The sequence below is a fragment of the Botryllus schlosseri genome, chromosome 7 (genome assembly GCF_051294905.1).
Source record: "Botryllus schlosseri isolate E-star chromosome 7, Bs_hap1, whole genome shotgun sequence".
Taxonomy (NCBI): domain Eukaryota; kingdom Metazoa; phylum Chordata; class Ascidiacea; order Stolidobranchia; family Styelidae; genus Botryllus; species Botryllus schlosseri.
Window position 1 is genome coordinate 1,838,231 of NC_137242.1, and position 24,837 is coordinate 1,863,067.

At 40.1% G+C, this 24,837-nt stretch overlaps 2 protein-coding genes and 2 long non-coding RNA genes across 5 annotated transcripts in view; 3 read left to right on the forward strand and 1 right to left on the reverse strand.

Moving 5' to 3' along the window:
- Positions 1-24,837, forward strand: part of LOC145442247 (roundabout homolog 2-like) — a 296,749-nt gene that overhangs the window by 156,439 nt on the left and 115,473 nt on the right. The gene's annotated exons all lie outside the window — the stretch shown is intronic.
- Positions 5,224-7,531, forward strand: LOC145442279 (uncharacterized). The gene is made up of 3 exons (XR_013916001.1): positions 5,224-5,333; positions 5,397-5,553; positions 7,371-7,531. It is a non-coding gene; the product is annotated as an uncharacterized LOC145442279 (long non-coding RNA).
- On the forward strand, positions 12,465-16,106 carry LOC145442278 (uncharacterized). Of its 2 annotated transcripts, XR_013916000.1 has the most exons (3): positions 12,465-12,684; positions 12,721-12,750; positions 14,418-16,106. It is a non-coding gene; the product is annotated as an uncharacterized LOC145442278 (long non-coding RNA). The 2 variants fall into 2 exon arrangements; XR_013915999.1 differs by having other exon boundaries at positions 12,517-12,750.
- Positions 21,160-23,856, reverse strand: LOC145443577 (uncharacterized). The gene is made up of 8 exons (XM_080321525.1): positions 23,727-23,856; positions 23,485-23,663; positions 23,282-23,410; positions 22,858-23,001; positions 22,580-22,799; positions 22,359-22,521; positions 22,049-22,288; positions 21,160-21,509 (listed from the first exon to the last, which is right to left on the reverse strand). The coding sequence occupies exons 1-8, from the start codon at positions 23,741-23,743 to the stop codon at positions 21,198-21,200; spliced, it is 1,404 nt and encodes a 467-aa protein (XP_080177651.1). The 5' UTR covers positions 23,744-23,856; the 3' UTR covers positions 21,160-21,197.

Here is a 24,837-nt window from a genome sequence, read left to right on the forward strand (position 1 = left end):
GATCAAATGACTTGTTTCTTACATTTTCTTTAGATCATACGGCTATAGCGTATAAGCAGGCTGAAGTTACTTTGACGTGGGAGGTTGCGATGTACATCTGCTTTTTCGAAGTACTTAAGTAGGTTGTCCCTAGTTGCACTACGTCCTCCGGTGGTTATGACTTCAGACTATTACTTCTACTTGACCGCATTCATTTTTAGGAAAAAACTAGGCCTATAGTACTTCCGTCTTTACTTACATGGAAATCGCTAATTCTACTTGTACTTGAGTAGAAATTTATGACGCTACTTCTACTTCTACTCGAGTACCAACTATGTTTACTTTGAACATCTGTGGACGTAGGTTACATTTTGCGTGTTTTCGGCATCGATGTATATTTTTCTTTCATAAATTTGATATCGTCATGTTCCCACCATATTATGTGCCGTATCGTGTTGTGAACTGTGTGTGATATAATTTCAATTTTTCATCTCCACATTGTTTTGTGGTTTCCGCAACAGCTAACATACGAGGTCGCAGTCCCGATTGTATGTTGGAGTTTCGCCCCGAAGCCGAAGAAATGACGTAGCATTACTCATTCAAAATACTAGACCTGAAATGATATACAGGAGTACCAGCAAAGCCTGATGATGTGACAGTCTGTATTGTGAATTAAAACTCACAAATTAGCGATTTGGGACCGGTTAGCATCTTACAGCCGGTTTGAATCCCTATCGTACACAGAAAGCAGATAATAACTCATACCCGCTTGTTGGCTGTAAGTTCTATTTTCAATGTGCCCAGACAAAACAGCGTAATGGTGGAGCGTCCGGTATCTTGATCGGTAGTCGTGGGTTCTATCCCCGGGTGCATGAGAACAAAGACCTGACTAGAAAAACTTGTATCATATATAGAAAGCCTTAGAAGGCTATATATGCAGTCTGCACCTTCCTTGTCCAGCGGCATATGTACACCGTGCAGTCATGGTATGCATGTGCAATGTGCATTGTGCACAGATCGTATATATATGCCTCAAAAACATCAGGGACAAGAATATACTACATCGTCTTTCTATTAATATATAAATAATTTGCATCATTCAAAACATCACAACACTGCGACAAAGGTGTCGAAATATCCTTGCAGCAGTGTTTGAAACCAAGCACCCACACTTACTGAAGCGATATAAATAAGAGACATGCACAATGGACGGAAATAAATAAGGGATAATATAAAACGACTAGAGATGAAAATGAATGAGGGCTGACCAGTATGGGGTGGCGCAAGCTTATCGATTGTCTCAATTGAGCAAAGACAGCTCTCCATACCCTAGACAGGACCACAAAGCAATGCAGTCTTACAAAAGATTGGCCGAATATTCTTGCATCTTGAGTGTACACTTTCCAATAATATAATTAAAAACGGTCATAACGGCTTTATTTTTAGTGAAGCGGGAACGTGAACTTCGGACTAAAATTTTCCAAAAATATTGCTGTGGGTAATATTAGTTGCTTATCATTCTCAACTTTCATCTCGGTCTATAACATGCGCGGGACCAGACTTTAGCGGTGGAATCGCCTGTACGACCACCGTGCTGTACAGGGATGCCAATGGGATATTTCGGGGGAAAAAGATTTGGAAGCCAAATAAACTCAGAAAAACCCCTATATTTCACTAAAATTCCTACAAAACAGATGTGAAACTCGATCCTGGCAGTCACCAATTACAGTTATACAGTCCTTATATAGTATTTATGCTGTGTAGGCTACTAGTATATAGTACAGGCCTACTATATACATTTTGTTCGAAGAGCTTCTTGGAATGAACTCGAATATCTTCGGCTGACACTCGTCAGGGTAATCGTCAGCAATTAGTATAGAATTGGAAAGAACATTGTACATTTTGCTACATTCTGCAAATCGCACAAAAATATCGTGTTTTCCTCTTGACGCATTGCTATGAAACAATATGTGCGCGGCGTCAGTACTCAAGATTGTATTGATTATATCATCGCGCTGCGAATGTTCGTAACAGTGCCATCTATTCCTTATTTCTGAGGTTGATTTGCGTGTATTTTCAGTGACTTGACCAAATTGAAACAGTGTTGGGATGACTCAAGCCACCTTTTTCGTATGACTTGACTTGACTCGAGTCACTTTGCAAAAATGACTTGACTTGACTTGACTTGACTCGGCCTATCAGAAAAGTGAATTGACTCGTGACTCGGAGCAAAATTTTTTGAGTCAATTTCAAGTCATCAATGTAATCGGTGTCGATAAAAATCACTGTATCTTGCACATGTTCAGATTGTTCGCGAAACGCTGGTGTTACCTGTGAGAGCGACCAATCATTCAATGAGCGTGCGTTTTACTAAGCCTCCGTCGTTCCATCACAAATAAATTGACCATAAACGGAGTGATCGACGCTTACAGCTTACGTTGTCGTAAACTAGTATAGTAAAGGGTTTAGTATCAAAATATTCATCTCTGTTCTATAGACTGCTCATTTTGCTCCGTTCTCCCCTTAACATAAACCTCTTGCTTGATTTCAATAGAATTATAATATATGGTCTGTAAAAGTTTATATTACTCTTCAACCATTGGCGTATAGGCTTGAATTGTATCTCGTGGGTTTGTAACTATAGATTACTAACCTCCGTAAGTTAGTAATCTATAGTGTAACGGCTAGTGCCAGACTTGTAAAAACTACTGGATTTTCAAAAAAGCGCAACTAGAATTAGAACTAGAACTACTCAATTTTTAAAACTAGCAACTACAGCTAAAACTAGAACATCCCGATTTTCAAATACCACAACTATAAAACTAGAAATAGAACTACCCAATTTTCAAAATCCGCAACTACTACTAACTGCTCAATTTTCAAAATCAACAACTAAAACTAGAACTAGAACTAGTCAAAAAACCGTTAGTTAGTTAGTTGACCATCAACTAACTAGAATGAGTAGTTTGTACAAGTCTGCCTAGCTTCACTGGTAGTCCTACAGATTACAACACATATCGTATGCACACATGTGGTAGACTTTTGTTTTGTGCCTCACTGAAAATTACGGGTTCTCCGAAGGCTTGTAGATTAGCGTAGGACAGACCTAGGCATTTTACGGCCCGAGGACCAAATACGGACTATACGTTGGAAGTGCAGAGGAAATTTTGAAGAAAAATAAAATATGTTCCAAAAGACACTTTTTCATGTTGATATACTAAATAATTTGGATTCACCTTCGCGCTTTTTTCATTTTGAAAACTTTCGTTTCACCTTTTGCAAGAAACATGATCATAATAATGCACAAAAAATCATTCAGCGTGCCATGGAAAATCATCTTGCGTGCCAGGGGTAGCCGATCTCCGGCATATTCTATATTCATAAAAAGAAGTGAATAACATGGGTTAATTGATATGGGGATTATGACATAAGCAGCATTCATTCGGCTGAAGCTGCGAGAAGACGAATTCGGAAAACCTGCCAGTGAAATTACCAAAATAAGAGGACAATTTTACCAACAAGCTACACACCGCTCGGGATAGTGACTAAGCTGTAACATCCCATACATTTTGGTGTCTTTTAGAAGGACGTGTCTAGGGGTTGGTGTGATTAAAAAGAGTTAACAATGTTTCTTGTTTACCATTGTTTTGAATAATTACGTGGGATAAATATTATATTTGTACTTTGACTCTAAATTCTTAATTGCCTAATAATAACACATCCACCCAGAAGCTTGTGTCAACCATTGCTTTTAATATATAAATTATTAGAAATACATATACCGCCGAATATAGTGCAAACTTTTGACTTGGCTTATTGTCAACGTTTTTCCTGCCTGTCATTCTCAGAAAATAGTTGCTCATCTGTGGCGTGGGGTTCCCAAGTCAATAAAAGTTTAGAACCGTACGGAACTGGATTTCATTCTCCTAAACAACACATTAATTTCATTTTTATCGGAAATATCAGACATTGAACCGTCATTTCAAAAGAGCAGGGTTCGAATTTGAAATGGGAGATATTCCGACCCCAAAAAGTCACCCGCTGGCTACGCCACTGTTAGCATTGAGCAATGGCTGCACAAACATCATTAAACAGAACACCGGCCTCTCAATTCGCCCAAAATCCCGACACGTGTTTTCTAGTTGTTTGGCAACTACAACTAGAACTAGAACTACTCAATTTTCAAAATCCACCACTACAACTAGAACTATAACTACTCAATTTTCAAAATGCGCAACTACAACTAGAGCTACAACTACTCAATTTTTAGAATCAGCAACTAGAACTAGAACTACTCAAAAAATCGTTAGTTAGTTGACCATCAACCATGCAACTAAATGTTTAGTTTCTACAAGTCTGGCTAGTACATTGCATCATTTCGACTAGTTTCTAATTTCTGAGGTTTCGTATTCTATTCTCTATTTTGGCTGATAACTATGGACTGAGGCTAAAGAGAAGCTTATGCAGTTTAACAGTTCTACGTATGTGTGAGCGATACAACGCCTTTTTGCAGGTATATTTAGCCCTATATTCGTTGGTCGATTTAAAATAAATGACTACTCAATCTGTATTTCAAACAGCTAGTAAAATGCAATGACGTAATCATGCCTCGCACTTCGAAAAGGCAACTTGACTTGAATTGTGACTTGAATCGTGACTTGACTTGACTTGACTCGACTTGACTCGAGTCACCTCCAAAAATCGATTGACTTGACTTGACTCGAGTCAAAATGTGCAATGACTCGAGATGACTTGTGACTCGAAGACAGTGACTTGATCCCAACACTGGGTTCTGCCTCAATCTTACTGACGTTAGTTAAAACTTAACAGACCTGTTAGTTGGATCAGTTTTGACCGTATTGAAAGTTGTATATATTTCAATGATGTCTACAATACACGACATGAAAAATGATTGAAATTTCGAATCAGCGATTCGTGTTTCGCGTAGAACATGTAACGACAAGAAGAGCGAAGGGATATTCCATCACTCCATTGTTACGAAATGCGCCAGCCATTATGGTCCTGACATTGCAGTAATCTCATATGCAAATTTGTTACATTGTGTTATCTCCTACTCAATCTGTGTTTTCTTTGGTTTTGCCCATGCACCCATATTCCTTGCGTAACGCAGAAATCAGTAAGACAATCGGGTGGTGTTAAATCCAATACGCGCGCTGCGTCACCTCTATTTAGCGTGCTTTATGCGTCCGGTTGCGCCTTATTAATATAAACATTGCGATAGTAGGTAAAGCAAGACTCAAAATAAATTATGTAATGCCTGAGAAAATTGAAACACATAATCAGCAAAATCCATGCATCGAACATTCGATGTTGGCTTGCGCCACTGTCGTGAGGTAATTTTCGAATCAAGCGGAAAGTAAACGAACTTTTTACAACAACCATTCGTGTACTTTCAGATGGAAGGTAAATATCTACTCAAAATTTGGCTACTGATTGCTCTGTTTATGCTGAAAAATCAAGAAGTGATGACTGCGAGCAGGCGGCGGAGGAGGGTGCGGATGACGGTTAAACGTACTAGATTCTATTCATCATCGAAATCGGGATGGGACTCGAGTGAGTGTCCGACTTGATTTTAACTATGTCCTCAAATGCTAAGCTAGACAGATAAATATTGTTGGTCACATCACAGTAGGAGGCCTAGCCTATAGAGCGTATCTTGCACATATGCCGCTTATGTCCATTTTCCGTTTGACCCGACCTGTACATAATATCCACTACATGTGATTCTCGTGCTTTATGAATGCCAATGAATGTCAGAAAGTTGTATCACAGGGTGGCCTAAGATTACGCTCAAAGTATAGTTTCATGGGTAACATTATAATTTGGTCGCCATACTTTGAGATCAGAAAAGGAGGATACATTTTACAAGTTACAAAACTTATAGTAGCGGACGAGAAACGGGTAGTTCCGAAATATTTGCGGCTGTTTCAATGAAAACACACGACCCGACACTCGACCCAGGAAAGACCCGTTCCCACGTATCATATAGCTTGGAGTTGACCTTTTTTTGGACATCCTACCGGCGATTTTTTCATTTATTATTAGCACTTCTCCGCTGAAGAACAGCGGATGACCAGATAATGTTTACATTGAATGTTTGAAATTCTTGAATAGGCCTATATGCATTATCTGCATACTATTTCCCGGTCTTTTCTGGTTCAAACAATAAGATAAATGGTGAACAGTTTACAATGATGAATGTCACTACTATAATTATTGAACGCATAGTCAACATCTCCAGTCTGGAAAAGGAATAAATCAGTGGGCACGTTGTCGTCCAAGTCTTTCGCGTCGGTCTCTCCATTTTCAGCAGATCTGGTGTGACAATTGAGCTGTCACAGATTACCATTGGTCTTTCTGAGACGTTCGATGCAGTGTTTTATTTCGGCTTTCATTTACTGGGATTATGCGGATACACATCAGCACCATTACCGGCTTACGATATACACGCCGTTTCGTTATCTAAGTTACGTTACGCCCTTTCTAATGACTGGCGCGTTACACTGTAAAGTAAACGCATAGGAGCATGGTTTGGATACCTACTTCGATGTTAGTCAGAGTGTTGAACTCCGTTAGGTTGTGAAGTTTGTCGAACGACTCGTTCGAGTATTGGAAATTGTAAGTGGAGAAGAGAGTATCGGGATCGTCATAAAATTTGAATTTCCCGCCTTCGTAATCTGGAGACCGTGGAACGCCTGTATAAAATGAGATTAGGTGTTCCTGTGGAGATTTCATGCTCAATTTCTTTCAATTCAGTCGAAATCCAGTTATTACGACATTCTAGTTGTCTTTGTACAGTCGCCTAACTGTCAAGGCTATAAAAAGAGGACGAATTGCGACAAAATAGGACATTCGGGCGTCCTCGGAGGATATTTTACATTTCTGAAAAAATGAGGACCAATCCTCTTAAAAGAGGACATATGGTATCCCTACATTATAAGGAGGTTCACAATATAATGAAACGACGCAATTTGCTGACCTATAATTAATTAAATGTTTTCGCTGCGTGTCCTACTAATTTTCCTAACAGTCTTGCATATTTTAGACTCAAAATACGAATAATACTACTGAACAACATCAAGAATCTATATTGGTTATTTCCAGCCTCTTGGGTCAATATCTGAATTAATATTTATGGTCTGCATGTGTAAGCGGGCACCCACGTTTTCCAGTTCTGTTTCGTTGCTTTTCTGCCGATTTATATCGGCGGAAGCTCTTTCCCACTTAGCAGCGATTAAAAAGTTAGAATTGGAAATTATACCGCGAATGCCGGTAGAAATACTTCGCGAGGATTGGTAAATTGCTTTACCATTTTCCTGGCTTGCCGAGGCTCGGACCCCTGCTGTAACAATGTCTATTTCTTTCCAAAGACTCCGGCTCAGTGTTCCTGGAATGGAGAGATCGGGATATGGCGGAAATGGAAGACTTATTGTTGAGCTCGTGATTCTGAATAATCGTATACCTAGGATTTGATGAATTTCACCGATAAATCGATGTGTCCAATAAAAGAGAAATTTTCATTTTGATGTTATTTGCCGATTGTTATTTTCTCATTCTCGTCTCCATGCAATTTGCATTTATTCCCCATAGGCCACATCTTTAATTTTCATCCGGTTTTATCCCGGTCATATTCGGAAATAGAGCCGAGTATCCAAGCCTTCAACATATTACGCCAGCTGAAGTGGAAGTTCTCAATGGAACGTTATATGCCTGACATGAAGCCTTTTTCCATGTGCCAAAATTTCCCACTATCTTAAATAGTTGTCACATCGCCAGGAGCAGTGAAACCGCGGTTAGCGTACGTATCATGCCTAGGGCTGGGGTTAAAATAAAAATGCATCTGACGTATATAGATATATTTAAAACATGTATCTCGTTTAAAACATGTTCTATGATGTTTTTTTCAGCCATGACCACATAACATATATAAAATAGTATCGAACATTATAATATTTGGTTCATTCGTATGAATATGTAAGAAATAGAATGCTCGAAAGTTTTGCTACACGTTTCAAGAAATAATTTTACTGTCCAATTATTTATTAGAGCCATTTTGACATAACATACTTAGACGGTTTGGTAAAAACGCAGGCGTGCTTTAAAACACGATTTGCTTTAAATGCAACTTTGTCGGATATGTCTTTGAGTGTTTTCAACCTTCAAGCTGTGCCCCTTTTTGACGGCGCGAAGAAATATGTAAGACGACATCGCGGTATTCAACACAACACACGCGCGCTGAGTCACCTCATTTATAGCATGGATTATATACGTCCCGTTGCGTCTTACTAATATAAATATAGTGATAGTAGACAACATAACTACAAGGCCTCAGAAAACCGGAAACATATGCCCAGCCAACTGATTTCCAAGGTAGATAACATCCGATCTTACCATTCGGGAAGGGCATTTTCATCACGGGCTGTATAGAGCTCATTTGCACCACTGAGCTTTTAGATGGCATCAGTGTACCAGGTTGGCGTTTAATTACGACACAGCGTGCGAATACATAAGGTTTCAGAAGATATTTTAGCAATACAAAACAACAGGCCGATTAATGGTCTACTCCAGGGGTGTCAAAAATACGGCCCGCGGGCCACATCCGGCCCGCCACACGGTTTCATCCGACCCGCGAAGCCATTCTGAGTAGATTAAGAAATGCTTGTATTATCCAGCACATTTCTGACAAATGTTGGAATTTTTGGTTGTGATTACTTCCACCAAGCAATCCATCAAGACAGCAAATGTCGGGCATGAATGGGCCACATAACCATCCGACATTGGTTGTAGTTTAACTCTACTCCCCATTAGGAACTAAGTGGGCGACATTAACACTCAATTCCGAGAGAGCAAAATTTCCACACTGGATTTCGAGTTTTATGCCCAAAATGATCGAGAAGTAGTTATTCACAGAAGCGAAAACGGCAGTGCAGACTGTTATATTCAGGTTACATGGAGAATATTATGGCTACACAAAATTATAATTCAAATATCCGTGATCGCAGTGCTGTATAACTTCTGACTCAAAAAGATTCCGGCCTCCACAGAAACTGGTATCACGATTTCATGATAATAGCCTAACAAATCAAATTCCAACGTCCGCGTTTACGGTTAATATCTCTTGTATTCTTTACAACGCATACGCAAAACGCAAGGCTAACGTCAACAACTAAAAAAAGGGAGCACTGAAATATGACAACTTATATCGCCGTTAGAGCTACTGTTTTAGTGATTAATAAATGTGTTCAACCGGTAAATTATCGTATTTTTCCAATTTCGTTTCGTGCGAATAACAGTGTTGCTAGAATAGAACCCCCATGACCCGTAATATAATGAAAGTATCCATGTGAAAAACAAGGCCATGTATTTTCGCGGTGACACTATGGAACCATTTGTTTGGTGCGGCCCGGGAGCGTCCTGAAGGTTTGAATCCGCCCCGCGACGCAAGTTGAGTTTGACACCCCTGGTCTACTCTATAGCTTGTATAATTGGGTGCGGTGATTTCATAATATGAGAGATATCCAGCTGATGGGCATCAGTGATGGGCGGATATTGATTTTTGAGCATCCGAAGCCGACCGTCAGAATCCGAAGAATCCCATCCAACTATCCGACTATATCCGAAAATCTCACCCAAGAATCCAAAAAAACGTGTGGAAAACGCTGTCCCAGAATATCATTTGTACAACTGAGCTGAGATACATATCGTTCTGCACTAGAAGATCACTAATAGTATCAATGTAGCAACGGAATGAGCAAAAGCGAAAATTGGACTTTTGATTAGTGGAAGGTTAACGCAAAGAGACAACGCTACAAATTTGAAGTGCAGAAGCTGTGGTGAAACTCGTTATTTTTAATGTCTCGATATTTTCTCGCCGCATGGGCTAGGCCTACATAGCGGCATCACAAGCTGGTAATAACCATGTGTATATAGGCCTACTTCCAGATGGATGGTAAATGTTTTCCTAAAATTTAGCTACTGGTTGCTCTGGTTGTGCTGGAAAACCAAGAGGGGCTGACTTTATTTGGGAGGAGTAGAAGGCGAACCAGACATTCCAGAACATGAAGGAAAGTTCGAAACTTCAGATGGTGGCGGGGGTAAAGACTAGAGATGGTGTCCGAAGCGGTTGTACCTACGATCTCATTCACATAATATCAATTTTGTTAGTATCATCAAGGTAGATATTGCTGGGCGCATGACAGTATAACGTCGGGAAAGTAGGACACTTTTTTCAAAGCATAAAATTTAATTCACCGAAATTAAAAACAGCTGATATTTGAGTATTCACTGGGAATCTTGTAGTGATGACTAAAAAGGTGGTCATTGTTCCTATTTGACTCCCGAAATACCCGCTTTCGCCTTATGTTATTATCAGTGTTGTCTAATACAAAATGTCATTAAAAGGTTCATTTTCAGATTTGAGTCACGCATAACCCGTGGTCTATCTCTTAGGCCAAAATTTGACGTTTTTAGGCATTTTAGGTGAAAACGAAGAACAAATTGTCAAAAGTTAGGACATTTCTTCAAAAAGGAGGACAAGTCCTTCTAAAGTAGGACGTATGGTAACCCAACTATTAAGTTGAGTGTATCATACACATATTACGCATACGCTGTGCATTTGACTCAACCTAAAGCCTACCTACATCAACTAGATCTCACTCTCGGTTGTGGAACAAGGGGGTCTGACCCTATGGACAATGAGTAAGTATATAGTTTCATAGGCGTCAAAATAAGGGTGACTACAAAGTAATCAAACGACGCAATTTAATGCAATAATATATTAGCTTTGACTCGAGTCAAGTCGAGTCATTTTCAATTCACCACCGAGTCAAGTTCGAGTTCAAGTCATACTGGTTATTACTGTTCAGTGCTCAGTATCAAGCTCAAGTCTTGTTTTTTCTATCTCTGCTTCGGAAAAACGAATAAGTCGTACATACTATACTCATTTGTCTCACTCTTCATCAGAGATGGCCAGTAAAGAAGTACTTTTACTTTCTCCAAGTACTCGAGTAGATTTTTGCCTACTTGGGTTACTTCCTCAAGTGGTTTTAAATATAGACTATTGCTACTTGTTTTATTACGTACTTGAGAATATCTACTTCTACTTGAGTGTGAATTTACGCCGTTACTTCTACTTCTTCTTGAGTGGCCACGATCATTTCTTAGAACAGTCATGACTCGATGAGTCATTATAACCATGGCTTCATGTTGTTCGATAGCAAACTTTTTTGTGTAAGCACATTCTTCCATTGTCTGTTTGAATCGAGCTATACATAATGTCGACCAGATGTTTCTATCGTACTTTATGAGGGTGAATGAATTGCAGGTAGTTGTGACAAAGGCGAGTTTAAAAGTGAGAGAAATGCGTGCTAGATAACAATATAATCGCAAGATCTGTTGCGCTAATCGTGTAAATGTCGTTCTGCGTGAATGCGTACTTTCCTGAGACTCTCTCCTGACCTGAGACTTAAACCACGAATAATACTATACTCAAAGAATAAAATTGAATATTCATATATAGTATATTCATATTGCAATGAACTCGAATATTTTCGGCTGACACTCGTCAGGGGTAATCGTCAGCAACTAGTAGAGAATTGGAAAGAACATTGTATATCAATAATCGTATCACAATATATGACGTCACCAGCATGAAATTTCAAATGAAAGAGCGTTCAATGTACTATTTTAGGTGGTACACGAACTCCTTTTGTTGACAGAGTTTTGGTTAGTGTATTTTGATAAAAGTCGACTCCAGGAGGTCCACTTCTATGCTTTTACAAGACACCACTTGCACGGATGAGATGGCGAGGAGGAGCCTATATAGATCAGTGGTTCCCAACCTTTTTCGACCCATCGCAACCTTTTCAAGCTCAACACCGATCATCGCCCCCCAAATTTTGTGTAGCGAAAAATGAGCATAAAAACTGTAATCACCGGCGGGTTGACTAAAAAAAAAGGTCAACTTTTCGGCTCGATGTCGAATTTGACACTTTTACAACTAAATTTTCGTGAGTTGTCTAAAAAAAGGTCAGCCGTTTGACGCGTCATCGCCCCCCTATCGCCCCTTCGTCATTTTCGCCCTCCTAGACCGCCAAATCGCCCCCTGGGGGGCGATATCGCCCATGTTGGGAACCACTGGTCTAGATAAACCTCCAACACGTAGGTAGGAATTCTGGAGTCGTCGGAATCGAGCACGCAACCCTTTTTTGTCGCAGCTGTGGATAATACCATTACACTATCTCGCCACCTTCTCTGGTTTTGCCCTTCCCTAATCCTTACGTAACACAGAATTCAATAAGAAGGCAATCGGGTGTTAAATCCAAGACGCGCGCTGCGTCAAACCTGTTTAACATACGCTATACGTCCGGTTGCGCCTTATTAACACAAATATAGCGATAATAGAAAAAGCAAGAATTAAAATAAACCATAAGACATGAGAAATTTTAAAACGTATGTTCAGTGAACCGTCTTCTATATGAAGAAGGAAACATTTGGTGTTGGCTTGCGCAACAGTCCTTCTCGAATCATGCGGAAAGTGAATGGGCGTTTTACAAGAACCATGCGTATACTTTCAGATGGACGGTAAATATTTACTCCATATTTGGCTAGTGATTGCTTTGGTTATGCTGGAAAACCAAGAAGGACTGACTGGAGGGCGGAAAAAGTGGATGAGTGGTTGGAAAAGTCAACGAGTCGTTAAAGGCTCAAGATTCCGTCCAGTATCGAAATCGGGGTGGGGTAAAGACTCGGGTGAGTTTCCGTTTATGCGTTTCGACCACAAAGAACAGAATACCAGTTCTACATCACATTAATGATGATATGGTATTTCATTGACAATACCTATTTCATTACACGTTTTGACAATGCCGCGTGTTGATTAGGACTTTCACTAACGTGAACAGTTATATACTACATGTTACGTATGCTGCTGCACGACCAATCGAGGTTCACAGTTGAGCGTAACATTTCATTACTCTATTTAAGACTAGGAAAAATGCGGGCCACATTGAAGAATAAGTAGAGTTTCAGGGGCGGCATTACATGTGGTTTGGAGAATTGGCGATGGTGTGGTAGTATACGCATTACGCATCAATCACTCGGCACTATGCATCCCTCCAGGGTAACCGTGTATTGTTGATGGCCAAAGCCTTACATAAAAGCACCGCGTTTAAGTGGTACTCCAAATATCGCTACACTATAACATAATGCAGAAACACACAAATATTCAATCATTTACTAACTATATAAACGTCTCAATGCAGCCAATTTAAGCCTGACAAATTAATAAACTACACACATCGCGTTAAGGACATGAGGCCGAAGGAAATAAATAAACATCGGAGTCGGAGCATTGAGCGTAGGAAATCACTAAAGTATGACAATCATTGTTACGTTTGAGTGTGGATAACAAGTGGGTTCACAATGGAACAACATAATCTACTGTCCTGATCGAATAATCTTTTTTACCTGCCCTACGCACTTTTTTTTTAAATTTCTTTTTAAGATTCGAGGTACGATCAGTGCTACAAAAGGGAACAACGTTAAAATAGCATTACGAAGATTCATTGGGTATTACTGTTTACTTCCGTGAGTTATAGAGGAGATTGTGGTATTTAATTTCCTTCGTCGTCGGTAGGACTGGGCAAAATCAAGTACCTGAGTGGTTCGATTCTGAGTCGAATATTCTGAATCGAGTCGGTATTCGAGCAGCGCTGGACAACCTATTCCGGTGATAGGTATTTCCTGTGTAGATTTTATGCTAAATTTCCTTCAATTGGGTCGAAATCAAGTTTTTATGACATTTTAGTTGTCTTTGAACAGTCGTCTATCTGTCAAAGTTAGAAAAAGAGGACGAGTTGCGAAAAAATAGGACATTTGGGCGTCATCTGAGGTCATTCTGCATTACTGGAAAAATCAGGGCAATTCCTCTTAAAAAGGTCATATGGTATCCTTACAATATAAGGAGGTCTATACAATATAATGAAACGACGTCATTTGCTGATCTAAATGATCAAATGTTTTCGCTGCGTGTCCTACGAATTTTCTTGATAGTATCTGCACTGAGACTGAGAGTACGAATAATACTGTTGTAGGAAACAACATCAAGAATCTATAATGGTTATTTCTGGTCACTTGTGACGCTATCTGCATTAATTTTGATGGTCTGCATGCGTAAGCGGGCATCCACGTTATCCCGTTTCTGTTCTATGTAGTGCTGCTAATCCACCGACTTATATCCGCGAAAGCTCATTATCACATACCAGCGATTAAAAAGCTACAAACGGAAATTATTCCGCGAATGCCGGTAGTAATACTTATTACTTAGCGAGGGTTGGTCAATTGCTTTTCCTGTTTTTCTTGCATGTTATTGTTGTGGCTCGGACTCCTGCTATAACAATGTCTATTTCATTCCACAGACTTCAAGTCAGTGTTCCTAGAAGGGAGAGATGGGGATTTGGCGGAAATGGAAGACTTATTGTTGAGCTCATAATTCTGAATAATCATATGGCTGGGATTTGATGAATTTCAGAGATAAATCGATGAGTCAAATAAAAAAGAAATTCAGATTTTTATGTTATGCTTCGCTTGATATTTTCTCACTGTCGTCTTCGTGCTATTTGCATTCATTCATTATAGGCAGCATCCTTATTTTATCCGGTTTTATCTTGATCATATTCGTAAATATAGCTGAGTATCCAAGCTCTCAACATATTGTCTCAGCTGAAGTGGAAGTTTTCAATCTAATGTTATACGCCCGAGCTTTTTTCCATGTTCCACAATTTTCCATTCTCTTAAATAGTTTTCGCACCACCCGCAACTGTAAAATCGCGGTCAACGTGCGAATCATAGTGCTGTGGTCAAAAGGAAAATGCATCCGAGTATAGATATTTAAAACATGTATCTCGTTAAAAACATATTTTTAATTTGTTTTTTTAACTTCAAATAATATATTATTTGGTTCATTTGCAGGAATCTGTAAGAAATAGAATTCTCGAAAGTTTTGCTACACGTTTCAAGAAATAATTTAACTGGCCAATTATTCATCGGAGCCATTTTGACATAACCTACTTACTAACCTACTTAGACGGATTGGCCAAACGCAGGTGTCCCTTAAAACGCGATTTGTTTTAGATGCGACTTTATCGATTATGTCTTTGAGTCTTGTCAACCTTCAAACCGTGCCCCCTTTTGACGGCGCGAAGAAGTATGTAAGACAAGGGTGGGCAAATATTTTTCCAGACGGGCCAAATAAGAAGCAAAAAATCTTGACGGGCCTAGCCAAGAGTTTAAACTATATTCCGTGGCGTTTTTTCATTTTTACTTCTAAACAACAGTGAGTTACATTGTTAACAAAAGCTGCTAAGTGGATGTGTTAAATTATGCTATGAGAAAGTGAGGGTTGATTTCCCAAACAAAACTATTTATTCGTTTAGTGTCATTATTCAAAACGATGCGAAACACGAATCATTCTTAACTCATTTATATCACATTAACCCCAGACGCTTAGCTTCTATGGAAACGTCAAAATGTATATCGGATATTACAGAGCTGGTCTAAGTCCAGAACTGTGAGTTGTGTAGCTTTCAGGGGTGGTCAAAGTAGTCAAGAAAGCTAGTCAAGTAGAAGTAGTGAAGAAAAAAATCTACTCAAGTACGAGTAGAAGTACTTTTTCCATAAGCCATCTAAAACTACTCGAAGTAGAAGTAGAATTGATTGACTTTAAATCTACTCAAGTAAGTAAGTAGTTTTGAAAACAGTCTCAATTCGTTCGCATGGACTGTCAAAGCTGCAAATTGAGCCATGCGGAAGGTATACAGAGAGCTTGATTCGTATTGATGCATCCCAGGAGGTATCAATTTTCGACAGAATAAGCATTCATTCGCATCATGGGATGCAAATTATAGTATTGATATGAAAATGCGATACCAACCCTTTGTTTACTAGAAGACCCCGTTTTAGAGAATATCATGGCATGGTGCCCTATACCCCATTATAAGGCCCCAAGTTTAGGCGAAGAGCAATAACGGAGAAGTTGTATCGGATACAGTTTCAACACTTTGCGCAATTATTATACGTTAATAACAAATATTGTGGATCGTAAAATATATATTTGGTGTAGCTTTATTTTCGGAAAATAGAGGCATCACTACACTTGCTTTTATGCTTCAACATATATATTCTGCAGACAAAAGAACTGAAAGTAATTAGAACTGAAATTATGATACTCGGAATTGAAAGTGAAATACGAATACCACTTCTAGAAAGCGGAAAATATGTTTCATGTCTTTTGTCCATAAAGCTTCAGAGGTGATCGGCTAAGACAGGTGTAACGTTAAAAAAAAGCCAGATTTTCCAGATTAGCAGGTCACGTCATGGGCTGCTAGATTACGATATGATAGGTAATTTCTAGATTGCGAAACGGTACTTTCAACCGTTATGGTGGGTCATATTTACTGTGCTGAAATATTTGATGTGGGCGACAATGCGGTGTCAGCGGAACCGAGCTATCCGGAACCTAAATCATATTCACTGATATTTTCGCGAAAACATTTTTGTCACTACATAACTACTGTGCGCGAAGCAAAACAAAATTTCTGGGCTTTACTTGACATTTATGAATTTTAAATGATTGTATACTCCGTGAAAACAGCCCCGAAATTCCTCAGGCTATCTTTCGTATTGGGGGATTAAACTACTTCTACTTGACAAACTGAAAATGGCGAAAAGTAAGTAAGTAAATCAAAAATATTACGGAGTAGAAGTAGAAGTAGAGAAAATCAGATCTACTTGAGTAAGTACCAGAAGTAGAGGAAAACGACTTGAGTACTTCTATAAAGTAGAAGTATACTTCGTTACTGACCACCTCTGGTAGCTTTATAGTTTTGACAGCTACGCTTACAGATGCCTGGAAATCCGCACTTTCTCGGCCTTAACCAGCCAACGAGTGTCTGTATTTCACTGAGTTTTTCTCATAATGTCGATTCAAAATATATCTCTAATCTCTGAACACGGCGACCTGCTCACGACAAACTAAAATGAATGGATTCCCCCTGACTCAAGTAAATAACGATTTAGTGCTCCAAATACATTATCTAAATCTCTGCCTTCTGTCACCACCTCTGTTCATCTTCGTACGGGTGACCGCTACTCACGTTGAATGATTGACTTGTTTTACGGATTATGGATTGGAACCGTATGACATGACAATTTAATTAAAGCAAAACCGAGTAATTCGCAGTGTAACAATGGCAATAAACAAGTTTTGAAGTATCTGCAGGTATGGAAACCGTTACTTTTGACATTAATTGTTACGGCATACTTTGCTATATTTGCATTATGTTGAATTCACACTATACGACATATACGTATAGTATACGTAAATTGTACTGGCTACTTCATAAAATTGTTAGGTTACCTAATTAATTGCTGTAAATCAAATTTGGTTCAATTCCAACCACTAGCCGCATTGTTACAGCAGAAGAAAGTTTTTTTTATTTATTATGTAGAATTAAATGGAAAAATTTCAAAATTTTCTGCTCACCCCGTGAAATTTTTGGATTGTCTATAGAAACGTTGTTCACCAAATTTCGCTCAATTCCAACCAGTGGAAGCAGAGTTATTGACGTCGAAAAATTTGTATTCAAATAGAATAGTATTTACGTGGCCAATCCTTTAACTATTTATTTTAGATGTTCCCACCGTAAATACTATTTATTCAATCTTATGTGGTGAATACAAAATTTTAATTTTTTTATATTTTTCTTAAATAATAAATAAAACACCTTCTTCTCCTATAACAATGCGGCTACTGGTGGAATTGAACCAAATTTGGCTTGCGGCCTTTAATTAGGTAGCGTGACAATTTTATCAAGTAGAAAGTACAATTTGAGAAATAAAGTAATTTTTGAACACCCCTACTATTCACAGATGAACAAGCAGGCTTCAGCGCATTTCCGGTTCAGTTGAAACAGTCTGTGGTCTTAGTTCACAGTTCACACACCTTCTTATATAAAAGTAGGTTTTATCTTCTAAATTTCAGGCTACTCTTCGCGGGCCGGTCAGGATCGCATCGCGGGCCGCACTTTGCCGAGGTCTGATGTAATAAGACAATCCGGTATTCAACACAACACACACGCGCTGAGTCACCTCATCTATAGCATGAATTATATACGTCCCTTGACGCCTTACTAATATAAATATAGCAATAGTAGACGACATAACTACAGTGCCTCAGAAAACCGGAAACATATGCTCAGCCAACCGATTTCTAAGGTAGGGAACATTTTATCTGACCATTCGGGATGGGCACTTTCATCACGGGATGGATGGAGCTCATTTGCACCACTGAGCTTTTAGATGGCATCAGTGTACCAGGTTGGCGTTTGCGACACACCCTGCGTATATATATGGTCCCAAAAGATATTTTAGCAATACAACACAACAGGCTGATTAATGTTCCACTCTAGCTCTTCAACAAAAGGTTTAGTGGGGGAGCTGAATGAGAACGAGAAGGGCTACACGCTATGTGATTTCATCATCTTTGAGATATCCAGCCGCTGACCGCGAATCAGCCCGACATGATGAGTGATTGTGAATCGATCCTTCCGAATCCGAAGAATCCCACCCAAAGATCTTACTATATCCGAATCCAAGAATCCAAAAAAACGCATCAAAACGTTGTCTCGCAATATTTTCAATTGTACAACTGAGCTGAGATACATATAGTTCTGCACTAGGAGATCATTAATAGTATCAATGGAATGAGCAAAAGCGGAAATTGGACTATTAATTTTTGGAAGGCTAACGAAACGAGATAAAGCTACTAATTTGAAGTTTTGAAGCTGTGTTGAAACTCGTTATTTCGAATGTCTCTATATTTTCAACTCGATATTTGCACGAAAGCCGCATGGGCTACATAGCGGCATTAAAAGATTGCAATAACCATGTGTATATAGGCCTAATTCGCAGAAGGGTGGTAAATATTTTCTTAAAATTTGTCTACTGGTTGCTCTGGTTATGCTCGAAAGCCAAGAGGGGCTGACTTCGTTTTGGAGGAGTAGAAGACGAACCGCGACGGCAGGAACGAAAGTAAAGAAATTCAGATGGTGGCGGGGCGAAGACTCGCGTGAGCGCCCCAATCGATTGTAGCTATATGACCTCATTCACTAATTATAATGTTGTAGAATCTTCAAGTTAGACAGGCAGATATTGAACGGCGCGTGACAGTGTAAACTCGGGAAATAAGGACACATGTTTCAAATCACAAAACTTAGTTTACCGAAATCTAAAACGGCTGATATTGAATTATTTACTGGATATCTTGCTGTGTTGACTACAAAAATGGTCGTTTTCCGATTTGACTCCTGAAACACAGCCTTCGCCTTATATTAATATCAGTGTTGACTAAAAATAGGTCAGTTTTCAGAGTTGACTCCCGCGTAACCCGTCATCTATCTTTTAGGCCAGAATTGAACGTCTTTCGTGGTCTCTTTTGGGGATTTTAGGATAAAAAGAAGGACAAAGGGGGACATGTGGGTGGAGGGAGGACATTTCTTTAAAAAAGGGGACAAATCCTTCGAAAGAAGGACGTATATGGTAACACTACTATCATGTTGAGTGTGTCATACACATATTACGCATACATCCATTGTGCATTTGACTCAATCTAAATCATACCTACATCAAATGGATCTCACTCGTTTTTAAAAAGGGGTCCCGAGACTGCGAGCAATGCGCAAGCATATAGGTTCATAGGCGTCGAAATAAGGGTGACTACAACGTAATCAAACGACGCAATTTGATGCGATAATTGATTAGCCTTGACTCGATTCAAGTGCGAGTCCAAGTCATAGGCTACTGGTTAGTACTGTCCAGTGTTCAGTATCGAGTTCAAGTCTTGTTCAACTCCATTTTTATATCTCTGCTTGGTAGAAACGAATAAGTCATATACATAATATACTCATTTGTATCACTCTTAACCAGAGATGACCAGTAAAGAAGTACTTTATTTTCTCCAAGTACTCGCGTAGATTTCTGCCTACTTCTACCCAAAGCTTTTAGCTCAAAGTAGAGCTAGCATACTTGTTTTATTGCGTACTTGAGAATATCTACTTCTACTTGAGTGTGAATTGGTGCCGTTACTTCTACTTCTTCTTGAGTGGCAACGATGACTTCTTAGAAAAGTCATGACTCGATGAGTAATTTTAACCCTGGCTTCATGTTGTTCATGTTTTTTGGGCAAGCACATTCTTCCGTTGTCTGTTTGAATCGACCTATACATAATATCGACTCGATGTGGCTATCGTACTTTATGAGGGTGAATGAATTGCAGGAAGTTGTGACGAAGGCGAGTTTAAAAGTGAGGGAATGCGTGCTGGATCAGTGCTCTTCAACCGGGTGTACCATAATTTTTAAAGGGAGAACCACTCGGATGGGGTGTACCAGATCAGCATTATAATGAACCGATTGGAATCGAGTCAAATTTGTTTTGCATCGGTTTTGAAGACAACTCATGGGGTTGACAAAACAAATTGAAATTATTTTTTTCATAATTCCTAATAAATTAAAATTTTGAAATGGCTCTGCAGCTGCTTATACTTGTAAAATTGAACCAAATTTGGTGTCCTGCTTTTTTTAGAGTGACCGGACAATTTAATCAACGAATGGCTGGAATCCGCGAAAGTTTTAACAACCGTAATGCGCACTGAGGGTAAAAAAATTCGAATTTCATGCTTACGTCCTACGTGAAACGCAAAGATCTCTCGCATCTCTGCACTACACTTGCTGGCGGTAACCTCAGACAGTCAGCCGGAAATCTTCGGTTTTATACTATTCAATAATGAACATTTGACTTTAGCTTTAGATTCAAGAACGCACTAGTTGCTGACGATTACCTCGGGGGCGATTTCTTTTCGACCGTATACACCAGATGCTGACGATAACCTCCCGAACTGGGTCAGCCGAAGTTAGTGAAGACAATCTTCGTCATTGCCCGACGATTAACCACTTTTGCGATCAGTTGCTGTCGATGGACCTTGCCGAGACAATCTTACAGTTACAGACGATTCCTGACCGGTTTTCAGTCTACATTCTGGTTTACTTTTCCAGCCTCTTCCTGATGTGAATTCACGCAGAAGGTCAAAATCCATATAGCTTTGGTGGTTCAGTTTATTGGAAACTAAATGTGCTCATAGAAATCACGAACAACGCGAACGGATGTAAGGAAGCGTTGCTAGCAACAAAAGCAAGAAGAACGCCAACACACAGGCGATTATCAGAGAAACGTCTTTGAACGACGACTCTTCCTTCGATAGTAATTCAGACTCCTCCGGCATTGCACGTGCGATCTGAATCGCGTTCAAAAGCGGCTGCTCCATGCCGTTAATGTTGAGTGTACCTTCTCCTTGGGAGCCGTCCATCACGACAATTGGTCCGAGAACAGACACCGTGATTGTGCTTCGCCTTCGCCGTGCAGAGCCGCAACGCGCGGTACCCGATGAAGGGCATCGCTGTAAGCAATATACATTTGTTGAAGAGTGTTCTGTTCCTGCGTGGTAACGCGAAAGAGTTCATGTCGCTTAAGCTTTCAAACCTCCGAGACTTCAATAAAGAGTATATGGACGCCAAAATAATCTAGATTATAACCAATAGAAACAAAACCTCCTTGCAGGACATACAATTACAAGAGACTTCCATCACGGGGTTCGAATACACGATAAATCTGGTGAGAATCGACAATCATGAAACGGGATTTGAATAGTAAAAGACATCATGGGGCTCGTACAATTGCAAATGAACCAAAGAGTATATGGACGCCAAAATAATTTAGATTATAACCAATAGAAACAAAACCTCCTTGCAGGACATACAATTACAAGAGACTTCCATCACGGGGTTCGAATACACGATAAATCTGGTGGGAATCGACAATCATGAAACGGGATTTGAATAGTAAAAGACATCATGGGGCTCGTACAATTGCAAATGAACCAATCAGGAACAGGATTTGGAATATTATAACTCCTCATCTCTTGTACACTCTCCTTACCTTGAGATCACTAGCTGCGCAGGATTCCAGTTCGGCATGGACGTAAAACTCGTTACAGACAACGCGTGGCGTTTGGAAAGACACGCAGACCACGTCAGAAGCGAAATTCGCGCGTACAATCGATGGTAGACCCGATTCTGCCTCGCAGCCACTGCTCACGATATCCAGTAGGCGCGGACCGTCCGAATCTTGAGAGCACGACAAATACATCTCGGCTATGCCAGTGTTCAACGAACCGGACTAAAAGGAATGGGTGACAGTGAGCGAATTTCGAGTTCAGTATCATGAAGTCTGTTATGTTTGAACTTACGTCAAGCGACATCGTCACATGGATCATCTCACCAACTGTATACAGAGCACCGCCGGTTACTTGATACATCTCAGGGCAAGCGTTCGGGCAGGCTGGTACTTTACAGAGATATATAGACGGGAAGATATCTTTCTTCGAAGTCACCAATCCTGGAATGCTGACCCTGCAAACAGACCAAACGTTTAATAAACGCGAAGCGTTTTGTGACTATCGGCACTTACGTTGGCTGGAGCGAGGTGACCAATTTATACACCCGGTTGTAAGTGCATTGGAACTCGACGGCTGGAATCGGCATGTCGAACACGGCGTTGACGAGATCGCGGTTAAACCATATCTGGTTCGTGAATTGGATGCTATCCCCGTTTTCAAATGACGTGGTATTGCAAGCAGTGAACGGCAGAGGGATCATCACTTGGTAAGCGCCGTTGGTTGGAAATGACACTGAAATGCAGGCAATAGGAGTTTCGTCACGCATTGTCTACTATAATATATCAACTACCTTTGCAAGATGATCTGGAATGCTGGTGCAGGGTTGGAGCAACGGAAATGTAGCTGTTTCCCATTCCCATGTCGTACTCGCTGACAAAGCTTTCGGAAATGCTAACAACTATCCTATCCGGCTCACACCGCAATGATGGCACAGCTATAGAAATGAAGAGAGTCACGCGTTCAGAAATCGGTTTCGCCATTAGATATCTAACCCATGAATAGTTGCACGACTGCACAGTGCACATTCAACCTTTCAAAATGTCAATTTGGTAGTAATTGGGCGGTTCATTACTACCAGATGTCAATTTGGTAGTAATTGGGCGGTTCATCACCAGATTATACCACTTTTCGCTCGGATCACAAGCCATAACATCACCATACCTATCTATACGGTTAGTGGTTACACTGCACCACAAAATATACAATACACTCACGTATCGCACAAGTCTTGCCCAAGTAACCAGCGTCGCTGCGGCAGTAGAAACCGCCGGCGTGTTTACACGATTCGTAGCACAGGCAATCTCCTTTGCAAGGGTTTGGGGTACATACAGACGCACCCGCGCCTAGAAGATGCAATTAGGTGAAACATGAACCGCAATCGCTAGGTTTTGTACAAAAGAGCTTTCAAGGACCATACCGGTACAAACGGAACAGTTGACCCCTCCACATCCGTCTGGACACCGACATTCGTAGTCAGTTTCTGACAGAGCTACGCACTGCCTAAAGTCCCCTAGACAAGGCTTCGAATCACAAATGTCTCCGCTTTGTCGCTCATCCGCGTACACGGCAGCAAACGTGTACCAGATACACAGCAACCTGAATCGTGAAGTACACTACATCAATAAACTCGAAGCAACCAAAGAACTCGCACAAACTTACTTGATGACAGAATTCATCACCGACGAAATTAAATCAACCAAGGACTAAACGAGAATAATGAACGAATAGTACACGCATCGTCGGACACCGATCCTTTATAAGTGACGGTGGAGGATGCTGTAATAATTGGCTGATTATAATCAGCTTGGAATAGAAAATGGCATTCTTGAGAGGCTTGCTGGCGAACAAATACGACGTGAATGATGGCACCATCTTGTCGGATTGGTATTCAAGGACATGGTGATTCGATTATGTTGCCCATTTTACACCAGGTATGGTGTAGCACGACTCACGACTCACGGTCGATTCAATCAAAGTTACAATATTGTGTTCTTTTCCAGGGTGCTGCCAGTAAGAACGCACTTCGGCCACTGCTAACACTACAACATCAGGATCTCCGTATCATTACTAAGGCCTCTGCCCTCTATGTGCGACCAACAATTCTCTACTTAAAAGATTTGGTGTTTTAAACGCGGGATATATCAGGAAGGTATATATAGAATTCTAGAGTCAACCTCGCAACTCATATCGGTGTTGCTGCAGTGAATCGTACCACTATACCATCTTCGAAACAACCATGTAGTAATTGTCTAAGTACTTTTGCTATAATGTATGAATAATTGAATATCTCTCCTTACGGTAAACCGAAAAGCTTCGGTAAATCCCAAAGTTTCGCTAAGTTTCGCTAACCATAGAATATTGGTGCATAAAATGAGTTGCGCATCAACAACAGTGTTTAAAGAACAAAACCATTAATACTACATATTCTCTCTCTAAAACAAATTTACTGCAAATCACTGTGACTCCTGCTGTATGGGTTGGGCGTGTCTCTTGACCTCCACTGAACCCATCAGACTGGCTTAGCGAACCCCTGGCTCACCGCGTGACACCACTGCCGCAATTCAACGAACGTCCTCCGTTTTCCGGTTTTTGAAAATGTCCTCTGAGGACGCCTATAAATGTCCTGCGTTTTGGCAATTCGTCCTCCTTGACAGCTTTTACAGCTAAGATAATGGAGAGATTCGAGTGGAAACGGACACGATGACGCTAAACAGGAAATTCGTGGATCCATCGAAAGTGACGACCTTTTTTTAGTCAACCAATCAAATTT

Coding starts and splice junctions, on each gene's coding strand:
- LOC145443577 (XM_080321525.1), bottom strand. Junction 22,289..22,358: donor ATGTGACGATGTCGCTTGAC/GTAAGTTCAAAC, acceptor CATTCCTTTTAG/TCCGGTTCGTTGAACACTGG. Junction 21,510..22,048: donor GCGCAGCTAGTGATCTCAAG/GTAAGGAGAGTG, acceptor TATTGCTTACAG/CGATGCCCTTCATCGGGTAC.